This window comes from Sitophilus oryzae, unplaced genomic scaffold, assembly GCF_002938485.1.
Source record: "Sitophilus oryzae breed Bouriz unplaced genomic scaffold, Soryzae_2.0 scaffold_1431_pilon_pilon, whole genome shotgun sequence".
Taxonomy (NCBI): Eukaryota; Metazoa; Arthropoda; class Insecta; order Coleoptera; family Curculionidae; genus Sitophilus; species Sitophilus oryzae.
In genome coordinates this window covers 39,416-66,438 of record NW_022146095.1, presented here as the reverse complement: position 1 = coordinate 66,438, position 27,023 = coordinate 39,416, and the positions used below count along the sequence as shown (strand labels likewise).

The 27,023-nt window shown below is 32.0% G+C and overlaps 1 protein-coding gene across 1 annotated transcript; it reads right to left on the bottom strand.

Annotated features, from left to right (window-relative positions):
• Positions 1-3,983: 3,983 nt before the first annotated feature.
• Positions 3,984-26,285, bottom strand: LOC115876339 (craniofacial development protein 2-like). Its single transcript, XM_030892072.1, has 3 exons — positions 26,251-26,285; positions 4,684-4,924; positions 3,984-4,622 (listed from the first exon to the last, which is right to left on the bottom strand). Exons 1-3 carry the CDS (start codon positions 26,283-26,285, stop codon positions 3,984-3,986), a joined length of 915 nt encoding a protein of 304 aa, XP_030747932.1.
• Positions 26,286-27,023: the final 738 nt, after the last annotated feature.

Here is a 27,023-nt window from a genome sequence, read left to right as displayed (position 1 = left end):
AAGTTTATTCTAGACAAGAAGAGATGCAATGAATATCTTACATACATAAGTTCTGTTTTGTGACTTTTTATAACTTGATAATATTATAATTATAAATACGTGTTTTAATAAATTTATTAATATTTACTAACGATTTGTGAATTTACAAAAGTAATAGTAATAGACTATTACAAATAGTTGTAAATTTAGTATAATAAATTTTTTATTTGTTGTTACTATATAGTAATAATATAAGAAGTTGGCGATTTTAAATGATAAATTTACAATGAATAAGTAAATTTACTGAGATACTCATTTTTTAAATAAATTCACAAAGAATATTGGTGACTACAAAGATATATTATAACATATTGATATACATGCCACATAAATTAGCCATACAGATATTTTACAAATGAGTTGTAAAGTTGTAAAAAAAAGAATGGATGGTAAATATTAGCGATGGGAACTATCAAATGAATTAAACAATCGAATGGTTACTGAATGAATGATTTCAACTATCGAATGGTTTTATTCGAATAAAATCATTGCATTCATTTTAACAATACTACTAAAAGCATGAGAACCTCGCCGTGCGACTAAATGGGTATCGTTGAGCCACGACTATCATGCTTTTGATAAATGAAATTTAGTATTCGTTTGATTTTTTGTGTGCGTCAGTGCATTATTAGTTCTTGAGAGTTCTTCCAAATTTTATAACTTCGCCTTATGAATACTGTGCTATTTTGCGTTTATTAAAATATTTAAAATACTAAAATAGTAGTTTTTTTAATTGACGATTGTGTGCGTGTGCAGGTGTCAAATTTTCCGAAAATTGTGCTGATTTTCCGTAGCCAAATCTTTCAATTATTTTATTTTTGGTATATGGTCTATTTTTAATGGGAAATTTTGAGAAGTAGCAATTTTTAAGAGATGAGATGAACTTAGAATTAATTTTAAAAATACATACATATTTTAGATGTTTTAATAATATGAATTAGTTGAACTTAATAATCATATTTAAGTAATGTGGTTAAATAAATGGTTATCGAACTCAAACTATGGGGTGAAAAAATTAAATTGAAAGTTTTACACGTGCCAATTTAAAAAAAAATGTTAACGATGTTTGTATCTTGTTTATGCTAATTCTCTTACATGTCGTTTTTTGCGAAGAAATATTTCATTTATTTTTTAAAGTAAATGCAGTAAAAGTAAATATTATTTTTAAATGGTAATATAAAGTACCTAATATAAATAATTTTGATTTCTAATTTTTATTTATATTTTCGTTCCATTACACTGCATGCTGCTTAGAAAATTAATAATGTTTATATTTCATGATTTGAAAGAAGTTTATTTGTTAATATAACAAATTAGTTCTGTAATTATTATTATTTAATAAATCAACGTTGCCAAAAAGTTAAAGACTTCTTATTTTATAAATACAGAGCCTAATATAAATAATTTTGACATCTAATTTACATTTGTTTATATTTTGCTACTACGTAAAAATGTTTATATTAAATTATTTTAAATTTTTGTTGTTAATAGGTATAACAAATTATTACTATTATTATTATTTTTATTAGTAGTCTTTGTAAAAACATTAAAATAAATTTTCCTACATCCAAAAATAACAAGTATTATTGCAGAATGTAACAACAGAATATTAATAAAAAATGCAAAATATATAGACATACTATCCCTAACTAACTATAATAAAGCCAAACAATAACATTTTTTGCTAATATCAACTAATACCAATATATGGCAACAGCGCCCTTAATAATGTATTTTCTGTGTAAATACTAGCACCTCAATAAAAAAATAATGTGTCCTTATCATAGACTTAAAATAAAATATAGACTACACTATTTACATCTCAACGCGGACAAACAACCTTTTTTGTACACATGTTTACTTCTGGGTACAGTCGACCGAGCCTTCCTCATCCAGCCTATGTTGTCACGTCTTTAATATTATCAATATTTTTTTTTTCTTGTTATACACATATATTGAGATATTAATACTACAGTTTAATAAAATAGGTTTTAATATTCCATGGATGTATTAAATAGTCCTTATACTACTAAATTATAAGTCGGATACTGTTTAATAGGGATAAGTTCTTTACAATATGACAACACCGATTAGAGGCGAGGGAGACTATTCATTCATTTAATACCTTGTAGTACGTGTCGCACGTGTGCGGTAAAGCTTTGTTGACGCTATCTCCCCGGCTGTTTTAACGCATTTTCTCAGCTTGTAGTCCTTAAGTGTTATTTTATTGACTTTTCTGTTCAAAAACTCACCATCGTTCGATAGTGCCAAATTTGCAAGAAATTTGACTTAAATAATCCATTTAAGTCTTGAAACGACTTTGACCGGTAGGCAACTCTCAATTTACCCATTGGCAGTCAGTGGCGTTGTTGTAGAAAGGCGCTTATTTAGATAATAATATTTTAGTAAAATGTAAAATCTGAATTTTCTTTTACATTACATTATTTACTTACTTACATTGTAACAAAATCATAATTATAACCTATTAATAATTAATAATGTTTTTATTAAATATATATTCTGGTTTATTCTAAAATTATCTTCCAGAATCTAAAATAACATACAAGAATTTTAAAATGATATTACATTATGATGTATTTTTTAATAATTCAGGTTTATTTCTAGTCCTACTTTTTCATACTCTTCATTTAGCTTCCTGAGCATATAACTTAGATCTTCCTCATCCTGGGCCATCACCACCTGGTCATCTGCAAATCAGAGCGTGTAAAGATGTTCATTTCTTAGGGGGATTCCCATACCTTCACATTTGCGTTTCCAGGTTGTCAGTGCATGTTCCAAATATTTTAAATAATGTTGGCGATGTTGGACATCCCTGGAGCAGACCCTTCGATGTTGTTAAGCTGTTTACTATCTTGTTCCCTACTTTTATGTGTATTTTGTTGTTCCTATATAAAGTCTTCATTGCATTTGTGAGTGTTATCTGTATGTCCAGTCTTTCCATCGCTTTCCATAGTTCTTTCCTGGGTACAGTGTCATAGGCCTTCTTTAAATCGATGAATGCTAAGTGTACTGGTTTGTTCTTTGCTTTTTTTTCTCCAATAATTGTTGGATCGTGTAAATATGATCTATGCATGATCTCCCTGCTGTAAAACCTGCTTGTTCTTCTCCGATTTTTCCTTGTATGTTCTGTTATAATTTGTCTCTCAGTACTCTACCATATAGCCTCCCCATGGTTGCTATGACACTGATCCCTCGATAGTTATCGCACTGTCTTCTATCTCCTTTTTTGAAAATCGATGTTAGCTGTGCTTCCTTCCATTCGTCTGGTATGTTATGTCCATTTATTGCTTTCCCAAACATTCCATGTATGATTCTGAATAATTTTTCTGTGCCGCATTTTATGAGCTCTGGTGCGATGTCCCCTGGTCCTCCTGCTGTTTTGTTTTTTATTGTTTTAATTGCCTTTCGTATATCTTCTATTGTTATAGGTATATGTTGTGCTCTAGGTTGTCCCTCTTCTTCTTGTCTTTCCTCTATAAACTTTTGTCTTGTTTCCGTGAGTAAATCTTTGTAGTGATCTTTCCACTTCTCAGGTTCAATGTATGATATGTATGATCTTTCTTTCCTATCGGATCTCAATTCATTACATCGTCTCTCCATGCTTCTGATCTTCTAGCTCCACCGATATATTGGTCCAAGTTCTGGCAGGTTTTTCCCAATTTTTCGTTTTCTCTCTGTTTTATTATTATATATATAAATATTATTTTCTCTATATTTTTTGTAGTCATCTTCATTCCTGGTACTCAGCCATTTATTGTACAGTTGTTTTTTACATTTAATTTCGTTAATCGTCGTTTCACTAAGATTGTATTCGAAAGGTCGTTGTTTTCCTTCTACTTCTCCGAGGGCTTCCATCCCTGCCTGTAGCATACTTTCTTTGATGTGCTGGTATGTGTCTTCCATGTTATCATCGTATCTAAATTCTATGAGTCTCTGGTCAAGTCTTGTTTGGTATAGATGTCGTGTGGATTCATCCTGTAATAATTGTATTTTAGTGGACTTCTTTTTTGTATTTCTATCGGTGTTCCTTCAATGTTGTTCGTTTTTCTATTCATCCAAGGGAATTCCATTTTAGCTAGTAATAATCTGTGGTCGCTTCCGCATTCTGCCCCTCGCTGTACTCGGACGTCCCTTATTTTAATTGTAGATCTTCTTCGTATGATAATGTAATCTATTATAGATTTGAGTTCTCTCGTTTCTTGTGTCCAGGTGTATCTGTGGATATCCTTATGTCTGAAGAACCCATTTGTTACTTTGAGGTCGTTTAGTTGGCATATTTCTATGACTCTTTCACCGTTATCGTTGGTTATTTCTTCTCCAAATCTTCCTATTGCGCTATCATTTTCTTTTCTGCCTTCTCTCCCATTCAAGTCGCCTGCTATAATGAGTTCTTTTTTCCGTATGTTAGCAATTTCGTTCTGTATCGTGTCCAAAAACTTTTCTTTCTCTGTAACCGGGCTGTCATCGTTTGGTCCGTATGCGCCTATTATAATTACGTCCCTACCGTATATCGCTATCTCCACTCTTATCACCCTTTCGTTTACTGGTTCCCACGTCTTGTTCTTTCTAAATTTTCTTCACTAATATTCCGACTCCCGCTTTAGCTCTTTGTTCTTTTTTCACTCCGCTCCATATATGCAGTGCGCCTCCGATCTCTTCTGTACCGTTTCCCTTTTTTTTTGTCTCGGTTACAACCAATATATCCACGTTCATGTTCTTGAATTCCTCCAACACTTCTTCTCGCTTGGTTCTCCATCCTTGGATATTCCATGTGGCGAGTCTTAATTTCCTTTCCTTGATCTTCCTCCCTTTCCCCTTTCTGTCCCGGTTGCTGTTTACAGCTTGTACTTGTTGCTGTTTACAGCTTGAACACAATTTATTTAAACTAATTTCAAGTCCGGCTCTGTTTTTTTAATATTTAATCTATTCATCGTTACAATATTGATAAGCTTTCAAAGTTAACAATGACGTGGGGTAAAATATTGAATATGGAAAATCAAATACAATAAAATAATAAAAAATAATATACAAATGAATTCACATTACTTCACGTCATTATTTGTAAAAGTGAAATCAATACATCTCAACATTTACAATAAAGATTACAAAACGCATTTGGCACAAATTTAGAAAAAAGAGAAGAAAGTTCAAAGAGCTATGGATAAACTGAACGAAAAAATATATTTTTTTTAAGTCTATGGTGGTAACCCTTTAGAATATTTAGACTATTTGTAGAGCATTAGAAACTGGTTTCTAGAAGATTTATTTATAATAACTAACGATTAATATTACGCATATTATTAGATCACACACAGATTTCAAATTCACAATAAAAAAAAAGTTAAAAAATAATATCTTTAAATTGCTGACCTGGATATAATTTATTTAAATCTTCCAATTGGCTCAATTTTCCTTAATCAATGTTAATTATCTGATCAATATTGTTGCGATGAATATAATCAGATTAAATAGAAACCCAGGGTCGGACTTAGGGACCAGGGTCGCAAATTGGGGCCTTAGGCTCCTGTTTGCTCCTTTTGTTTTTCATCATCTTTTTTTTTCAACTACTAGGTTGCAGATGGTGCCTCGTGCATCGTTTGCTTCCTGGTTTATAATTTTTGGGATCGTTGTCATCGCTTGCTGATTCCTTACCGTACTGATGATGCTGGAAGGCAGTTACACTAGTGTACACTGATGTAGGTGTGGTTGTTGTTTGTGAGTGTGAATGTCTACAATAGTGTACACTGGTGTATACGGTTACGAGTTTGCTGATGGCTTGCCGACTAATTTTTTCCTTCTGTTTATAATAATATCTATCTAACTGGAGAAATATTAACCGCTCGTACTTTTTGTTCTCTGCATGCGACACTCTAGCCACATGTGATGTAATAAGCTGGCCCTTGTGCACATGTAATACTGGCACTTGCAGCTCGCGATTGGAGTTAACAGCGTCGAGTTGGGACTTGTGATTTCACGAACTACTAAAATGACATTATAGAGTGTTATAGTTCTTTATAAGTTAATTTTTTAATAAAATAAGATCCTTTAGTATGCACCCAGCGACGATCTTATGTAGTGGCGTAACATTTTTTTTTCTAGTGTTATGCACCTCCAAAATATTAGACCACGCATCGCCACTGTATAAAGTCGCCACTGTCCAAAGAAGTAAAATTTAGATATTGTACCAAAAGAGTCGTTTGTGAGGTTGGACCTACTGATGTTTCTAGATCGATTTACATTTTATTTTTAAGAATAAATAATTCATAACGAGACAATTTCAATAATATATCTAAGATAGAAACTATATATTTTAAAATTATTTAATCATACTCATATATTTGAATAGTTCCCATTACCCTATTTACAAATTTCATTAAAATCGAACTATCGAAACCTTTACCACCGGCATTTTACCGACGGATGCATAATACCGTCTGGCATCTTATGGAAGCGCACGGTTTCTATTATATCCATCTCTTTCATCCCGAACTGCCTCTAACGATCTTCCTCGAAAAGCTCTTCCATTCGAACCGTATAATTAAATGGAGTCGTTACAATTTTTACCGAACAAAAGTCTGCTTTCCATTAATGCGGAAACATTCGAGTTCTATGAAACGATCTCTCCAAAACCGTTTCAGACAACTATTTCTGGGTTGCTATTCTCAAAATCTAATCATTAGCACGTACTGTTATTTTTTTCTCTCACCACTTAACCCTTTTAGGATTTTTTTTTCTATATTGAGATATTTTTTTACTGCTGTTTGTCTTTCAAATAGAATAGTACCGTCCATATAACAAACTTCAAAGCATGTTTCATGAGAGTATTAAAATAACAAATAAATCAAATGGAAATATTCCAAGTATTTTTAGAGTATTCAGAAGGTACTTGAACATGAATATGTGTTTAATGACCATCCCCATGAAGAAATACTGATTAACTCTGACTAAGACTGTAACTATAACTAATATTTACTATGACTAAACGAGCTATTTCTGCATACACTTTTATATAAACCTTGTCATCGCTGCTCATTAATTTATAAAAAAAATCATTGACTTACCAATATTACTACTTACGTAAATTTAAATTCTTTCAACAAAAAATTAGAATCGAAACTTTTGAGGCAGCTATTATTTTATTAGACATGTAGATAACGAAGTCACAGCCTTGTCTATTAATTTCATATGGAAAATGTCCACATTGGATTTTATATTTTTTTGCGATTTGCGCGCCCTCCTTGCATTTTTCCGCAAAGAAGTTTATAAACAAATTTTTAAAAATTCAATTCTTACAATTTTTATATAAAGAATTTTGCAAAAAAATATTATTTATTGCTTAATAAAAAGTATGAAAATTATTATTTAACCATAATTTTTCGAATATTTCTGATCAAAATAACTGGCACATTTAAATGGCAGGTTCTAGAGAACGTAATTATTGTCGACAATTTTTGTCTAAGACACTTTTTGTAAAGTTCGCGATGACTGTTATGGACAGATTATATATACAGGGTGGCGCACCTCATTCGCCTCGGTTGATTATGCGAAAACGGAAAGATGTGGAAATAAAATATTTTATGGGTATATGTGGGGGGGCAATGTGCACAATTTAAAATTATTTTGAAATATACAGGGTGTTTCAGAACTAAGATCCATACCAAAGTTATATTTTTTCTTACGGAACACCCGGTATTTTATTTCATTTTTGGATTCTTGGGCACAAAAAAGGCATTTACTATAAGGGTTACATATGTTTAAAATCTTTGGTTTTTGAGATATTTAAAGAAATTTAAATTTGCATGCTACAATAGAATAGATTATTAACACCCTGTACATTACTTTTCAGAATTAATTCTAGTGCTGAGTTTGAAGATAAAGAAATAAACTTTATTAAAAAATGGTATTGCTTCCTTAAATTTATACAGGGGTTTCAAAAATTGCTGATCTATTTTAAGGATTTATTTTATATAAAAACTTCGTGATTTCAAATACAACATCCCGTATTTTTTAAAATAAACCGAAGTAGATTCAAATGCTCTTTCAAACTATACTAGGGTTTCCTATACCTATCTAGCTCAGATTTTGAATAAAAAGCGATTTTTATATAAAATTGAAACCAAGATGGCTGGTGTCGCCGTGGCAATTTTCTATTGACAGTTAGTAACATTTTCAAAGTTGACATTAGTTTATGGACGTTATTATTTATAATTTATAATAACGGTTTACTTAGATTTACCCACAATAATTTAATAAGTAAGTATTCGTTATTTTATCAAGAAAAATAAAGCAGTATCTGCTGGCCGAAAATAGATATGTTACTAGTGATTTTATTTTGTGAGAAAAATTGCTTCTTGGCCTCAAGAGCTTGAGGATATCTTTGAGCATAACAAAGATATCCAAATAGGAATCTTTCTGATAAGCGTTCCTTTAAAAAACTATTTGTTCTATTTGGCAGAGATGGTAATGTGGTTTATAAAAAACCTATTAGGCAGAAATCTGTCGTTGGAAGTGAAGAAAATGAATTTCCCGTAATTGGCTCTTTTATAGAAAATCCATATGTATATCTACTACAAGTCATCGTAAAATAAATCAAAGAACTACTTCTTCGTTTATCTTGATTGAATAATAAATACATATTTAATACATATTATTTATTAAACTGTTGTAATGATAAATTAAATAAAAGTAAACTGGTATAAATTTAATTAAGTCCATAAACTAATTTCGATTTTTAAAATAGCTACTAACTGTCACTAGAAACTTGCCATGATGACACTACCCCTCCTGGTTGCCATTTTATTGAAAAATTGCTCTTTATTCAAAATCTGAGCTAGATAGGTATAGGAAACCCTAATATAGTTTGGAAAAGCATTTGAGTTTCCTTCGATTTATTACAAAAAATACAGTGTACAACGAGGTATTTGAAATAAAAAAGTTTTTATGTGAAATAAATCCTTAAAATACATCAGCAATTTTTGATACTCCTGTATAAATTTAAGGAAGCAATACTATTTTTCGATAAAGTTTATTTCTTTACCTTTAAATTCAGCACAAGAATTAAATCTGAAAAATAATGTACAGGGTGTTAATAATCTATTCTATTGTAGCATGCAAATTTAAATTTCTTTAAATATCTCAAAAACTAAAGATTTTAAACTTATGTAACCCTTATAGTAAATGCCTTTTTTGTGCCCAAGAATCCAAAAATGAAATAAAATACCGGGTGTTCCGTAAGAAAAAATATAACTTTGGTATGGATCTTAGTTCTGAAACACCCTGTATATTTCAAAATAATTTTAAATTGTGCACATTGCCTCCCCACATGTACCCATAAAATATTTTGTTTCTACATCTTTCCGTTTTCGTATAATTAACCGAGGCGAATGGGGTGCGCCACCCTGCATATTATATCTGATTAATTTGTTTTAGATCAACTTTACATGGTTCCCCAATAATTGATATAAATTCATATGTCACTTAAGACTTAGTTGTACAACCATATTGGATCTATTAAGGGTAAAAAAGGTATAGATTACCTTTGTGACGTTATTCATTTCTTCAAAAAAGTCTTTTGGGTATTACACCACTGTAAGAAAATCTGCAAAATAAAATAGTATTCCATCAAAAACATTGAATGTAAAAAGGAGATAGGTATAGGTTAGCATAAAAGAAAAATTTTGAGATATAAAAGTAGTTTCCAAAAATGTAATTGGGTGTTCCATTTAAAATAACAAAGATGCTACCACTTTTCTAATGATCCGGCAACACTGTAACTCTGATAATATTTTAGATAAATGGACCAGGTGCCTTTATATAAAAATCTACATTTTCAAACCAATCCTATCACCGTTTCTCCGACCATCTCTATCTCTATTGCCATCGCCGGAAAGTTAGTTACCAGTAGCGGGGAGACAGCTAACTTTTAATCCTTAAGGATAATTCGAGATTTTTCATTTTTTCCTTCCATTATAAGTTTAGTGCTACTTAAAATAGAAAATTTGAAGTTTGTAACACTTCTAGAAGTACCTAGAATTTTGCTGACGGTGAGTGTGTCACTGAAGAAGTCTAGTTTTGTACCTTTTGTTAACATTTTAATACGTTTTTTTTTTCGTAATTAATTGGTTTGATACCACCCCATACATCATGGGCGTAGTCAAAACATTTATCAAAAATATATAAATATCGCTTCAAGCGGCTCTTGTTAAGAAAAATATGTACCACGGCAGTGTTTGGAAGAATGGTAACAGTTTGGTGTCGGGTGTTATTTGTCCTTGTATTCTTTAGTCATTGCGAAATACTATCCCAAAGTCCAACGTTACGATACCACTGCTGCTAACTAGACAAAGCAGTTCAAAACTACCAGACTTGGATCAGAAATACGAAACGCTTGCAATCATACCCAAAATACCTTAGAATATAATAATATATAAAAAAACGTGTAACGAATTAAAGACGTTACAACATACATGAAGAACATCGTCATTCCAACGTTGAGACTGTTCTGAAACTCCTCAACCTATCTAAAAAAACTCTAATTATTATTTACCGCATCACCAACTGAAAAGCATTTGACTTGGTGCAGTAAAATTAAGAGTTTTGCGAACAAAATTGATGGTAGGTCATATTAATATGTTTTTCTGTATATAAAAATAATTGCATCGATTAGATATTAAGCCAAAAGATGTCTATAACGGTTAACATTCTCGAATAAACTCTTACACTCCCATTCACATAAAGGTTAAGTCCATATGATGCAGGCCAAAACTGCGAGCTACAGATTGCCAAATCGGCAACGCTTATTGTTATTATAAATTACCGTGGCCACAGTTACTCCGTATTTTGAGCGGCTTTTAGAAATTCGATGGGTGAACTCGGCAACGGCCAAGTCCGACTAGGGTTACGTTACATTTAGCACAGCTGCGTGCCGAAAATTTATGGAAAAAGTTTGGAAAACGCCACCGTTTTGGACATGTGTGTGTTTCAGTCGGAATTATGTCTGGTTGGGACAGTTTCGGAGTTGTTGGAGTAGGGTATTTAAACTACTAGAACAAGTTGCTTTAGTGCGTAGTAAAAATAACAATTTATAAAATGGTTTCTTTAAATTATATAAACAAAGTTTCTACCATGATTAAAAACGTTCTACATAGAGGGTGGCTCATTAGTCCGAGGAAGTCCAATATGTTGCATGGTTTATAATGGTGCATATCTTAAAAATATTTTGTTGTATACACAGGGTGTCAATACACAAAAACAAGTTATGATAAAGTTTTATTTTTTTAAATTGCACCCCCGATTTTTCCGTAGATAATTGGATTCAGCATAAAATTCTGTATATAGTCTACTATTTCTATTTGAAGCACTATGTGGTGTTGCCATTCTATTTCTTATTTAATAAAATTTTGGCTAAAGAGACTATATCCGAAAAGTGGCTAAAAACTGAAGTGAATTAAATTTAATTAAAACTTAGCTAAAACGTTGCTATATTTTGATTAATGAAACACCGTAATTAACTAAATTATTTGAGTTTTTATAGTTTTTGTCGAAAATTCAATAACAATAATAATAAACAATCAATAAAACCGTCAAACAGGGTGAACTGAAATGATTCGATCAATAACGGTATTTTACTGAAATATTATTTTTATATTTCGTTATGACAGGGAATGCTTGAGGGATCCAATATGTGAAACGACTAGGCATTTCGGGGAATGACGAATACTAGTATATGACGTCGATGTATATGGATACCATTTTCTTTAAAATAAAATGATGAATAACATTCCATGAAGTAGTGTCTTTATCTTGAAACAATATTTATTATTGAAAGACGTTAAAATGTTTAGATTTAAAAAAAGTCGTATAAGTCAGGCGATGACAACATCAGTTAATTATGCACAACACAAACCCATTTCGTAATGTTTTACGTCATAAACCGGTGTTTTGACGCAGAACACATTTGAACTGAAAAGAGAGGAAAAAGAAAATAGAGCCGCATTTAGCGCGCGTAACTCGATAGGTTTTTCCTGTTTACTTTTCGTGCTTTTAGCGTTGTGCGGAACGCGAAAAAAATCCGCGTAAACGTATTACATAACGTAATGTATCTAATGGAACTGCTTTTAAACGGATTCATTTTCCATTTGAATACTCTTAGGAGAATTGATTCACATTGATTGTGAATTGATTTTATTACATTTACTTTGTGTATATAAAAGCAGTAATTCTTTTAACTAAATAATACTGTAACTGTATACATTGTAAAAAGTCTATACCTATGTGGCGGATTCATCTCTCCAAAAAATTCTATTTGGATATTTCTTTTTACATATTAAATTTATTTTTATTTTTATTATTTTTTTTCTTATTTTTTTCTTTTCTTTTTTTAAATATATTAAATACTTGATTTCTTTATTCATTGTATTTTTTTTGCTTCCGACGACGGAAAGAGATAAACTTTCCGAAACGTTAAGCATTTTTTTCTTTGTAAAGCAAATTTGTATAACTGTGAACATAATTTCTGACAAATAGTGTCCGTTTGGGTTTAACGCAAAAGTGTTTATAAAAAATAACTATTTTATTTTGAGATTTTCTTGCAGTGCAGTGGCGAAATACCCACATAGGATTTTTTAGGATGGTGTCAAAAAATCGTGTATCTAACTTTGGAATTCCATTCTACAGAGAGAGAAATAAAACAAAAGTTCCTATGAACATCTGCCCTAAAATGCTTCCCGAAGAAGTTACAGCCAGAGAAGAACAAACGTAGAGAAGCGACAAAAACCGTCGGCACTATTGAAGTAGGGGGACCAAGTTTTGTGACCTTCAAATTGGCGTACGAGACAGATAGCATGTTTATAGTAGCTTATGTTTCTAGCTACACTGAGAGAAATTCAATGAAGGCAAAAGAAATAAGAAAAGCTGTACACTGAAAAACATGTGTTCAGTAAAAGTATATTAGAAATATTTAGGAATCATATTGAATAGTAACTATTTTTAAGATTTAACGGGTTTCCGCGATTTGTGGATTTACCGCGTTCAACCATTTTCTAACCTATTTCTTTTAGAGAGACATTTTCGAATTGTATCTGATAATATTGTTTGTTTCGAAATTAATATTTGAAAGTGTGTTTTTAAGTAAATTTTAAGAAAATTTCGAATATTTATCAGCTGTTATCACAAGCGTTAAACCAAACTAAAAAATAAATAACATGATTACAGTTGAGGGTTGGAACTGGGGTATTAAAACAGCAAAATAAAACACTAATTCACCACAATACACTAAAACACTTTACTTCTGCAGTGCACCACCAGATGATTAAAAAACATAATATCTTTATAATATGAGAACAGAGGTGGTAGATTAAATTTAAAAGAAAGAAACCCCAGAAAAGATTCAGCGGTTCTAAAAATGTAACCAAAATTGTTTCTTTCTTAATTTTCAAAGTATCTCGGTTATTCTGGAGTTGTTTGAAAAACGGTAAAGAGAAAATATGCTACATTTTTCGAGGTCTACTAGCTCTGAAAATATTTGCACTTATTTAAGACTCACTCTATATATTAAAAATCATATTTTACATAAAAAAAACCATATTACGTTTAAAGATAACACAACTCAAATTAGCGCCGCTATTAAATTATATATGCGATAAAGTATTTAATTTTCTAATAGTTTTCTTGTCTTTTTGTTTTATTTTGAGGTCCCTATTCGTATATTTTATAGTATAGAATATTTTCAGCCTGATAAAGAGTTTTAGAGCATAGTCTTTGGAAATTGAGGACATGGGTGTTCCAAATGTTCTTTGTTCATTAGACTATATAGTTTTTGTGAAATTGATGGCCCAGTACTAATATTCTCAAAATTAGAATTAAGTAAATATTTTTTCTAATTCATTTATTCATTTATATAAAAAGGCTTTTAATTTAAACCCCCTTTTCACAAGGGGCAATTTATTAATTTTGCAAAAGGCAATTTTTAATAATTAAACGCTAACAACCTGCATCTATTTTAAGTTTTAATAATATTTAGTCCTGAAAGTTAGTTTCTTTCTTTAAATACTATTATAAGGTAAGGATAAAATATAGATTAATTAATTCAAAAAAAGATTATTTACACAAATGAAAAAATAGTAAGATTTCAGGACTTATCATTAACAATGGCAACGCTGGCCGTCTTCCGAAAACACGTTGATATGACAGTTAGCATGTTTACCTCCCACTCCAAATTTTTAGGCGGGATTCGTTTTGTCGCTTCTCTACGTTGGTTCTTCTCTGTTACAGCAGTGGCGGCTCGTCAGCGGAAGCAAGAGAAGCATTGCTTCCTCTAAAATAATTCAGATAAAAGTAATACAATTATTTTTGATAAAAATAAAATATAAAATATACCAATTTTTACTTTTTTACTCTTCCATCACTTAATTTTTGGGGAATCCGAGATATCATATCAGTTTAACCTAAACGTACTTAGCCAAAACTGAACACGCCGATTTAGTTTTCATAAGTTTCTAGCCGAACGCGTGCCGAACGAGACGCCACGCGCCACGATCAAACGGCAACAAATTTTACAATGACGCAATATGATTCCGTTCGACAATAAATAAAGCCCAAAGATAGGCAACCAAACATGTCCCACCTGTGTAATTTGCCTGAAATTTTGTCTAGTGTATTACGGGCTGGAAGCATCGGCAAAACTTGGTTCCTATGTGCTTTTTCGGACGTAACAAAACCTAACCTTTGTCTTTCCTGTTATTACTGTTTTTCGGCATAGTAATAGCGAAGTTTTTAAAGAGTCATACAAATTATTCTGTTTAATAGTGACTATTCCCTCCACTAGCGTTTCCGTTGAATGAAGTTTTTCATGTTTAAATAGAATTAAAACCTATTTGCGACATACAATCACTGAAGAAAGACTTAATTACTTGGCCACAATTTCAATTGAAAAAGAACTTTTAAAGACTTACTCAAATTAATTAAATCCTTCTATGAAGATATAATCGACCGGTTTGCAAGTTTAAAATCCCGAAGAATCGACCTGTTATATAAGAAATAGAAAGTTTGTTTTTGTAAGTACATTTTTTAAATTACAAAATACCTTTGTATTCTGGATTATTTTATTACTGTAGGGCAGCAGAAAATAGTGCATCACACTAAGAACAAAAAATAGGATTAGACGCGTGATTAGTATACATTTTTTGTTACACCAGATCATTTCTTTTTTAAAATCATTCAAATTTTGTGCTGTTTGGTCCCCATTAAAATGTTTGAAAAGTTTTTTTGTCCTCTTAGATGCATACAACTTTTTAGGATTTTTTTAACGAAAGTGACAGGGGGGGGGGCATTTTTTTTCTATAATTGCTTCCCTACTTTTTTTTACAACGAGCCGCCACTGTGTTACAGCCCTCGAAAGGTTAAATAAAAATAATATATTTTGTTTGTTTTTTAGAATATTGGTAAACCGTTTTTTTCCTTAATTTGGTACTCTTACATACCGCCAAATCTTCCATCGCCAAAGCGAATGGCGATTGTGAAAAATTCCAACGAATGCACTACAGCCCTGAGAGGGTACTTTCCATTAAAGTGAAGTTTAATCCGGATCCAACCCTGATGACTACATACTCATATTAAACCCGCTTAGAATTTCACTGTGCATATTATTCTATACGAAAATATTTAATCTAGTTTCGAGTATCAACTAGTTCCTTTAGTATTAAATTTAGTCTGGTTAAATTTAGACTTATAGCGTCTGTCTGACATTGGCGAACAGGTGATATTCGCCACAACTTTCTGTTATATGATATTGTTGTTATATGATATTTATATTTGGTCATTATGGGTTTTATTGTTTTCTTTTATAAGCATACTAATTTCAGCTTTATTCTATTACAGTCTATATTAGTTTACAAATACGAAAAAAAAGACACATTCTGAAATATAGTGAAAGTTGATAGTGATTAATAATAATACTTCTGGAGTTCGTTAAAGGTCCTGTATATTTAGATTTTAAAATTTAGAAAAGCAAGTTTTAATACAAAAACACAAACCAAAAGTAAAAAAGAACACACTCAGAAAATGAAGGCCGGCGCACTCTACCGGGTGCATCTCAAAAGTGGCTCACCCCTATAACCTTTTTATTTTTTCAGATAAAAAAACGAGATTTGGTGACGCATAAATTAGAATTGATTGACGTATTCAATTGTTTTCGGTCACTTCCTGTTACAACGGAAATGACTACAACTTTTGATTTTTAAATGGCACCCTCGGTATTTTTTTACTTTATTTGATAGAAAATGACACTCTGAATCGATTGACAAATAATATGTCAACTTTTGACATATTCGCTCAAAAACAAATTGTATTTTAAATTTCAATCTAGAGTGTCATAACTGTGTTAAAAACACTAATTTTTAATCAAGGAGCCTTGGAAAAATACATTTGATCGTCTAATATTTTTAGTGTCTTGTCCTGGCCGGTTAAAAGATGCCCAAATCGTATTTTTAATCATATCTCAATTTTTTCAAATGGAGCAAGGGTGGCTTATTAGCATATTTGGAAAAAGCATTTTTTACGAATAATTTGATACCACACACTTGGTATTTCGCTCGGTATTTCGAGTCAAATTGTCGTTATTAACCGCAGGTTACAATTTCAAATAAACTATATGCGAAAATGTCAAAAGTTGACATATGATATGTCATTCTATTCGGAGTCATTTGCTATCGAATAAAGAAAAAAATATCGAGGGTGACATTTAAAAATCAAAAGTTGTAGTCATTTCCGGTGAAACCGGAAGTGACCGAAAACAATTGATTATGTCAATCAATCCTAATTTATGTCATATACTAGAATACCAAGTCTCGTTTTTTTAACTGAAAAAATAAAAAAGTTATAGGGGTGAACCACTTTTGAGACGCACCCGGTATATACTGGGTACTGATCATAAATTTGATTTACCAAATATTGAAAATCAAGAAAAATACTTCTCCTAATATTGATTTTTTATACGCCTTCCCTTACAGGAAGTATATTTTTGATATATATCAGAATATCTAACAGAAATTTGAATATTTTAAATATTCAAATAGAGATTCATTTTTTGCCTAATTAGGTATATAATATGTATTGGTATTCTATTTTTGACTACAATGAAAAACAATGAAAATCTACAATGAAAAACTGCAATCGAAAAAGAGAAAAAGCTATAAGAATGCTAAGAAATCCTTCATGATCGGAAAGAAGTAGCTAATCGCATTAACACACAATATCAGAATAACAGACAAAAATAAAATAATAATCCTAGTAACAAGGTTCTACAGCAACCTATATAAAGCTCCAGAAAATATACAGGAAGAAAGAAAGACTGTCCCAACCACAAGACAACGCCCCAGAAGCTCTCGTGGGAAAGTAGAAAAGGCGCTTCAAGGTATGAAAAAATGGAAAAGCAGCAGGGAACGGCTGATTAACAGCTGAAATACTTAACCTTCATAAACCCGTGGTCAAAAACTTACATTAAATACTGAGTGGGGTCCAAATGTACCCCAACATTTTTTTGGCTTATTGTCATTTTTTTATGTTATATTAAAAATTAAACACATTCTGCTTTTAAAAAAAATATATTTTTACATAAAAAAGTTGTCAGTGTGATTAATGAGTTAATAGGTACATTTTGAAAAAAAGTAAATTAAATGATTAGTAATAATAAAAACAAAAATAATTATGAAAAAATGAACATGCGTTTTGGTGACTTTTGAAATAATGATTTAATTATCACACTGTGTAATTATGTCTGGTTTGTAATCAGTTGTTTCTCCACTTATTTTTGCATCGTTAAGTTCTGTAGATAAAAGAATAACTGCCGCATTTTTGTTTGGTACGTAGCAAACTAAGGTTTTATTTTCCATAAAAGCAAACATGCTTGAAAAGTCCTTATATCTTGCTGGGAGTAGTTCTTTTGGAATATAAGGTTTATTTTTACGCATTGTACCACACACGGTAAGGTTTTTATCTAAAAATTTGATTAGCTAACTCAATACTGGTGAAAAAGTCATCAGTAGTTATTCCATATCCTGAAGATAAATGGTTTACCAGGTCCATCACTACCCTTTATCCTTGCTCTTTCACCGGTTTGTTTCCTACTTTGCCTACTGCGCGTCGTTTGAACAATTTGGAGTTTATTTGTACCCCGGTTGGTTTTTAACGTAGACAAAATTTATACCTGTCATTATATACCGAGCGGGGTGCAGCTGGAGACCCCAAGCAATAAAACTCTCTATAATTATGTACAATAAAAAGCAATTAATTCAACATTTTTTATACCAATTTAGATATATATTTAAGAAACATAGCTCGAAGGAAATTATGAAAAAAAAATATTTTAGAACATATCCCTAAGATTCATGTCTGGGGTTGTTCCCCGCTTGGGTTTATGAAGGTTAAGTACGATGGTTGGAGAACTTGGAAAATCATAGCAAATATATACACCAGCTATCTAAGGAGAACATATACCACAAGACTAGAATAGCGCCAACGTAATTCTAATTCATAAGAAAGGTAACAAGGAAGACATCAGTAACTATAAACCAATAATACAACCTAGTACCAGTAACATACAAGATATTCACAAAAATAATAAACAACAGAATACAAATCACGCTAGACGCTGCACAACCACGAGAACAAACAGGTTTTAGAAGCGGCTTCAGCACGATTGATCACATACATGACACCAAGAGAAACTATTAGCCGAACAAAAGAATACGAACTTCCACTAGCCATAACCTTTATAGACTTTGAGACGGCTTTCGACTCGATAATAGATGCCCAGCTAAACAAGCTATTGACAGGTCTTATATAGAAACTCTCACCAATATATCCAAAGAAGCCAAAGCAAGAGTAACGAATACATAAAACGACCCCAGAGTTCCCAACTGGCAAAGGAGTACGACAAGAAGACACAATATCCCCAAAGCTGTTTACAGCAACATTAGAAAAAATCTTCCGTCAACTGGACTGGACCAACAAAGATTAATAATAGATGGAGAATATTTTAACCATCTAAGACTCGTTGATGACGTAGTACTAATTGCCAATAGTTCTGAAGAACTACAAGCACAAATTAATGAGCCAGCAATAAAGTGGGTTTCAAAATGAATTTAGCAAAAAGCAAAATAATGTACAACGAACTAGTGGAAAGACATTCTAATAAATACCACAACACTGGTAATTTTGGACAACTAATATACAGCTCGGGATCTCTGCTACCAGAAATCATCAATAATTATACTCAATCATATCCAGATCTAGAATACCACTCTATTTAAAGAAGAAAACATTCGACCAATGTGTACTACCAGTCATGACCTAAGCATGTGAAACCTGGACACTTAAAACGGACATAATAAGGAAACTGCAGCTCGCACAACGGTCAATGGAACAAAATATGCTGGGAATAATCAAGAGAGACCCTAAAAAAATAGAGTGGATACGACAAAAGACACAGATAATAGGTGACATCCACAGAGTCAAATCCCTCAAATGGCAATGGGCAGGACATCTGGCAAGAAGAACGGACAACAGATGGACCACAAAAAGTACAGCATGGTACCCACGAGGAATTAAGAGACCTAGAAGAAGACCGAACCTGAGATGGGACCATGATATTAGGAAATTAGCAAGGATAACTTCAATTTAGTCCCGCATAACCAACAAGAGACAACAATGGGACTAACTACAAAGAGAGTATGTGAGGGAAGTTACACCATAATTCAAAATGGCTGAATAAGCTGAAAATGATAATGACGACGATGAAGATACTATTTTTGTTTAAAAATATTAATAAACACAATAAAATAAAATAAAACAAATAAAATAAATATCTGAATAAAGCCAATATAAATAAAATATTTAATTAATTCTACATCATTAATTTGATAAATATTGTTTACAACACTCTGTTAAACGGTTCGCGTGCATATGCCAAATCCAAACACTAAATATTTTATGAAGTTGTAGAGTATTTTATGAGATTTCAGGACTACAATCCGGCTTCAGTTTGTTTTTCTTTCGAGTCGATACCATTCAGTGAAAAACGGTCATACTATGTTTATGTCCTCATTTCTTTTACTATAGACTAATCTAGTTAAAAATGTATGTCTATTGTGTTTCTAGCTGGTTTAGAAACGTGTAAACGATAGCCAAATGAACCAAAATTTATTTTTTAACCTTTCTTTAACCATAAAAATTGTTAAAGTTAGTCAAGTCATAGATTTTAGCAAAAAACGTGTTATTTGGCTAATTAAAAAACGCTGATTAAAGAAAAACACTCCATTTTGGCTTTATGAATATTTCTGTTATTATATTGAACATGGTTGGCCATCATCTAAAATCGATTTAAAAAAGAAGGATTGTGAAAATATATCCAAATAAATATAAGAAAATCGGGTTAGTTACACTATTTATAACTCAAGATTGGCTAGTCCGATTTTAATGATCTTTAATTGGCTGGATTCTTCTCTGTTCGGAATAGGCAGAATAAGTATTAAAATATCGCAAAAATTCATGGAAAAAAATTAATCAGAAAATTAATTTTTCAATAATTAATTTAAAAAAAAACTTCGTCGCGTCACACACGCTTAGCTTATTAGAAATAATTGATATCCACTGCAAATCAGTGACCATACTAGTATATTTAAATCTAGTTATAGAAAATACTTCGATCGAAATGCAAACAAGCCAAATTTAAAACTTTTTTCATTCCACAGTCATGAAATATAAGAACTAAACTTAATTCAAATAAACAGTTATTAAAGCATTAAAAGGTGTAAATTAAGAAAATGTAGTCCCTTTTTATGACTGTATTTAGAAGTGGATAAGATTTTAACCAACATTAAATAAGCTAAATTTGAAGGCCCACTTTAGTTTTCTCGATTAAGCGGTAGGTACAGGCTTGCTGTATTTCATTCTTGATTCTTTTGTCTAAAATAGCTTATAATGGAATTAGGAACAATTTTTAAAATAGCCGATATTTGTTTTTTTTTTTCGATATATCAAGTAAGTCATGAACTTTTTCAAAAATCTGAAAGGCGCATATTTATGACCCCACAAAACTGCAATTCTTTCCCCGTTTAAGCGACTCTCTATCTCCATTAATTTCCGAGATACCCATAGAGAACATCGTAAGAAACTAATCCTGTATATAAATACATTTTTTTAAAACTGAATTACTAGCTATTCTCACAGAACGACCTGTCAACTTCATTAAACTTCTCCCGTGCTGCCTCTTCGAGTGCCTCTCTTAATTCATAAGTTCTTTTATAAACCTTGTTGTTAACCATACCGCATAAAAAAATCTAAAATGGATAGGTCAGGTGGTCGAGGAGGCCCATGTAATTGTTCCATCTCTTCCTATCCGTGAGATGCATAACTGGGGGTGTCATAATGAAAGTCAGGTTGGAACCACTCTACTGATGCGCGAGTATCTAAATTTAACTTTTCTGACATGTCTTGAAAACTGTTCTCTCCGTTATCTAAAAAACGTAACGTTTACCATTCAACGTATCCTCGAAAATGTATATGGCCAAGAAAAATTGAATCAATAACCCTACACGCTTTTCTTCATTTGAAAAATTCATATTTACCATTTTTGTTTATTTTAATTTACAAAGTTTGGATGTTTCATATTTCTGAGAGCAACGACGATTGAACTTGTTTCCATGACTTACTAAGTGAAATTGTTTAAAAATTATAAGAATTGGTCATAACTCAGTGATTTTTCGAAAAAAAAACATATTAAAGCTTATATCGCTGAAAAGCTTAAAAAAATGGCGCTTTTTATGAAGTCATGGCCAACTATGGTTTCCATTTAAAAAAAAACATATGTTTGTGTCATATGTCAAAAATTAAAGGCTTTAGAAAAAAACGGAGGACACAGTCTCATTAAGGATGTGATTCTCTACAACTTTTATCTGAAAACGTTTTATCTAAAATAGATTATAATGGAATTAGGGACAATTTTTAAAATAAAAGTTTGTTTTTTTCGAAATATCTAGTAAGCCATGAACTTTTTCAAAAATCTGAAAGGCGCATATTTATGACCAAACTGCAATTCTTTTTCCATTTAACCGACTCTCTGTCTCCAGTAGTTTCCGAGATGCCCATAGACAACATCGTAGAAAACTCACCCTGTATTATGACAGGATAAATTATAATTTGCAATATTAATGGTATACTTGTTTTAAACAACTAGTGCTTAAATTTTTAAAACATCTTTTAAAATTATAATTATGCACCTTTAATAAAATTCGTTATAACCGAAATATCCCCAGTTATGTCTCCGCTAGAAAAATCAGTGCGTAAAACTACAATAGCTACCGTGGTTGAACGCATTTAAAAAGTTTTATTAATTTGAATAATAAATTATAATACAACATAGACCTTCTGAATAATATATCAAAATATTTACTTTTTCGGTTTCGGTACTCATCGGCTTTGTATATTAATTTTTAGAATTTTTACAAATTATACTTCCTAACACTTTTAGAATAATATTATATAATACATTTTTCGTATACTCGCTATTTAAATCCGTGTATTTGCATATGCCGCTTGTTTACAATATTTTCCGATGGTGGCAGCACCGACAGAGAATGCACCAAGCCTATACTAACTTCATTCTAATACTACGTACTATTAAAACTTTTCTTTGCTTCACACCATTAATAATTTCAATGAAAATTTCACACCTCTACTTTTCAACCAATAACATGCTTTAATGTTGACTAGTTACCATGGCAACTGAAAAAATTTCCGGAAATTTTTTCGAGGCGCCACGAAACTTTAGTGGAAATTTTTTGACAGTTGAAAAGGTAAACATAAGATCTACAATCATAATGTGAATGAACTACAATGTCTATATATTGAAATATTACCCATTTGAGTTTTAGCATTTGATGTAACTAAGGTTGGTAATATTTTTATTTAAGGAAATATGTTAGATATACCTACATATGAATTTCTTCGAAATTGCCATGTTCTAAAAATATAGTTCTGCCGCCTTTATTTAACTAAAGCTGGTATTTTTCTATTTAACGAAATATGATGGATATACACTTGATTTTGATTTTCGGGTGTTATCTAGTTTTATATTTTCAATTTCTTCTTTAATGACTTGTTGGTTTACTTTTCCAAATCGCGACATTTCGCTATACACTTCTTACTCTACGTACAGACGTTTTAAAACTAGTAATAGCTTAATCACAGAATCGCAAACAAAAATGACAAAACACATAATATGTCAAAAACATCAATACCTTGGCCAACTTAACAAATTGAAATTATTTTAAAATGTCATGTTGGATTAATATTTTTTTTTTCAAATTTAGGTGTGAAATTTTCTTACCGAATACCACGCAAGCTTAAATTATTCCTGGAAATTTTCTTTCGGGCACGAATATTTTAGGAAAATTATCCCTCGTCTTCGACTCGGGATAGTTTTCAAAATATTCGTGCCCTCAAAAAAATTTCCGAAAATAATTTAAGCTCTTGTGATATTATAAGTGAATATTTAAATCTGCAATGCGGATATTCGGTATAAAATACCGTATGATCGAGAAAAAACGGCGTCAGCGATGGCTATAGAATGAAGATCGCTGTCATTTTATATGTAAATTTATATGGAAAATGTCATTGATGTTCATTTCCCAGCCAACTGGACGCCGTTTTTTTTCGATCATACGGTATTATGGACGCAACAAATTATACAAATTATTTTTAAAATTGGAAAACATCTTTTTAGGCAATCTCAGGGGAAATGTATTCCGACAGTCGCTAACAGATGTTTTCTTTTAATTTCACCAAACGTATAAATTGAAATATTTTTTCAGGTCGCGTTCTAGAATCGTCACACACACTCACACATTTTCAAATATAGAACCGCATACTTAAAAAGTGATCTACGGTTTTAAAATTAGACCGCCATCAGAAATAGAAACGGTAAAAAAATAAATGATAGTTAAAAAAACTAAAAAAAAACAGTCTTTGAGAATAGATTGAAGATAAAAAGATAACTAATAATAAATACTAGGTTTTAATTATTAAGATTTTTTTTGTCGACGGCGATAGAATGTTAACTAACTCAATATAAATATTAAGTAATTTTCAGAGTATTTCAAATAACATTAAAGTGATAAAAAATATACAAATGTGTTAAAAATGTTGGGTGCCTGTGTATAAACGTCCTAAGCTTCTGCGACCTAGCGGTGATTTGTCGCGAGCAACTCTCACTATCCTTCTATTGTCCATTCTACTGATATGCTCGTTCCATTCTTCCTTTCTGCTGAGTACCCACTCATTTACACTTTCCACCTTGCATGCTCTTCTTGTGCTTTCATTTCTCTCCCTGTCCAGAAGCGTCTTTCCAGCTATTCTGCGTAGTACTCTCATTTCGGTTATCTCTAGTACTTTTCGCTTTATCAGGTTGAGTTTGTCATTATTGGTCGTAATGTTGCCTTGTAAATTCTTGCTTTAGTTTCCACCTCAATGTTTTTATTTCGCCATGTTGTGTCATTCAGGCATCCTGCTATTCTATAGTTGCCTTCGTTATCCGTTCTCGCACCTCCGCGTCTACATCACCATATCCTGATATTTCTATGCCTAGATACTTAAACCATTTCTTGCTGGATAACATTACCCTCGACTTCCAGTTTGCATCTTAGTGGTACTTTTGATGTCGTCATGAATTTAGTTTTCTGGGTCGATATTTTCATATTAAGTGATTTGGCAGTGCAGTTAAATCGATGTAATTGATGCTGTAGATCGTCCTCATTTTCAGCTACCAATACAGCGTCGTCGTCGGCATAGCACAGAATAATAATTTCCTGGTCATCTATACCGTATCCCTTCACAAACGTACATTTCCTATTATTTCGTCCATAATGATGTTTAAAAGAAGAGGGCTCAGGGAGTCACCTTGTCGGATACTACAGCCTACATTTATTGGTTTGGTCAGGACCCCGTTAATTTTGGCTTGAATTTGATTCGCCTCATATATGTTTTCTACGGTTTTAACGAGGTTGTGTGGGATTTGCCTATTGTAAAGAAGGTGTACAACGTCTCTTAGCTGCACACGAAAGCTTTTTTCTAAATCAATAAAACACATATACGCTGGTTTGTTATATTCGATTGATTTTTCTGTTATCTGTCTTTTACAAAAACCGAGTCTGTGCATGATCTGCCTGATCTGAAACCTTGCGGTGTGCCTAAATGAAATTTATGGCATAAAATATAATAATTGTTATGCATAATGTGTTTTTGATCTTAAATTACTATAATATATTATACCATATTTATATATAATATAAATTACTATTTATATAAAGTGACCGACACGAAGAATACCCACAATACACCTTAAAATTTTCATGTACCCTGTACCCATATCAAAGTACAATATATTTTGTTCTGATGTGTTGATGTGATTTTAATGATTGTTTAAGCAATGTCTAGCTAAATTATACCATTTTTTTCAATAATAAGTGGACCGGAAGCACTGTAACATATTATATTTGTCCCGTTTCTATGTCTGCATCAATTTTCATATCCCTATACCCTTCACCAACTTGTGCAGGTCCTTGATAGGATAGAAGCATAGCTCCTCCAGTTCTAGCATTGCTTTTCCAAATAAAAAGCGTCACTTGCGATCCAGAGCCTTGCAGTGACGTATTGTGCACTCCGCTGTTTCAGGATCTTTATCACAGAGTCTGCAGCAAAGACTTCCTTGATACAGCTTGTTTAGTTTGATCAGGTAGCACTTGACAGCCATATGTCCTATCAAGAGGCCTGTTGTAATCCGCACTTTATTCCTGCTAAGCATTATCAGTTCCTTTGTGGTTTTAGAATTACGTCCTTGGATAAAGGCTTTGCTATGCATGTGCCCCTGTCTGTTTCTCCAGCGGACATTCTGCTTTTGCCTTATCCAGGGTTTTATCAAAAGTAAGGAATCCGATGGTCCTTACTTAGCTAGTTCATTGGCTTTTTCATTGCCTTGGACGCCGCTGTGGCCCGGCACCCAGAATAATTTAATTCTGCTCTTTCGTGCCAGAGCTCCCAGTTCACCCAAGCATTCTCAGACGAGTCTCGACGATACCTTTGGGCTTATAAGCGCGCTAAGTGCCGCCTGACTTTCTGAGCATATACTGATGAGCTTACCTGAGTAAGCTCTTCTGTTGTTTTGTCTCGTGCATTGTAGAATGGCAAAGAGTTCTGCCTGGAATACGGTTGAAACCCAAGGAAAAGGATACGCTCGCACCAGCTCCTGTTCCGTCAGCGGTCTTAAACCCGTCTGTATACCAGGTGAGTCCGTCCTGAAGGAATGTTGTATCTGTCGATATTCCTCGATCCATTTTAGTCACCTCGAATGGTTTATGGTAATGATAAAGAGGAGGCATTTGGTACGATCTCATTTGGAGTAGAGGTCCGCAGATAGAATCCCCATCTTTAAGTGTCCTGTTTCTATCCTATTCCAAATAGGACAGAAACTAAATTACTTGACCTTTTAATTTTTTTTTAAATAAAAAATTCAAATTCTCATCTGTCATATGAGACAAAATATTGTTATTTTGGCGTTTGAAGTTTGAACCACTCTGTGAAATGGTTTAACAAAGTATTTTTTTATTAAAAACCTAAGCTAAAATTCATCAAAGTGTCATATATCATTTTCCGAATAGTTCGATTTTTGATTCATCTCAGTAGCTATTTTTGATATAGTGTATGAAATAGTGTTTATTGTTTTTGTAATGTCACTCTGTCATGAAAAACTCATATTATTATTGTTTGTTAATAGCTACTCTAGCAAAGATGGTTTTAAGTTCAGAAGTTGTATCGACTCTTGTTGGTTTAATTGAACATGGTAGATATCCACTTCTGGACTTTGGAAAACCATCTTTCGTAGAGTAATTGCCACAGAAATAGTATAAATACTA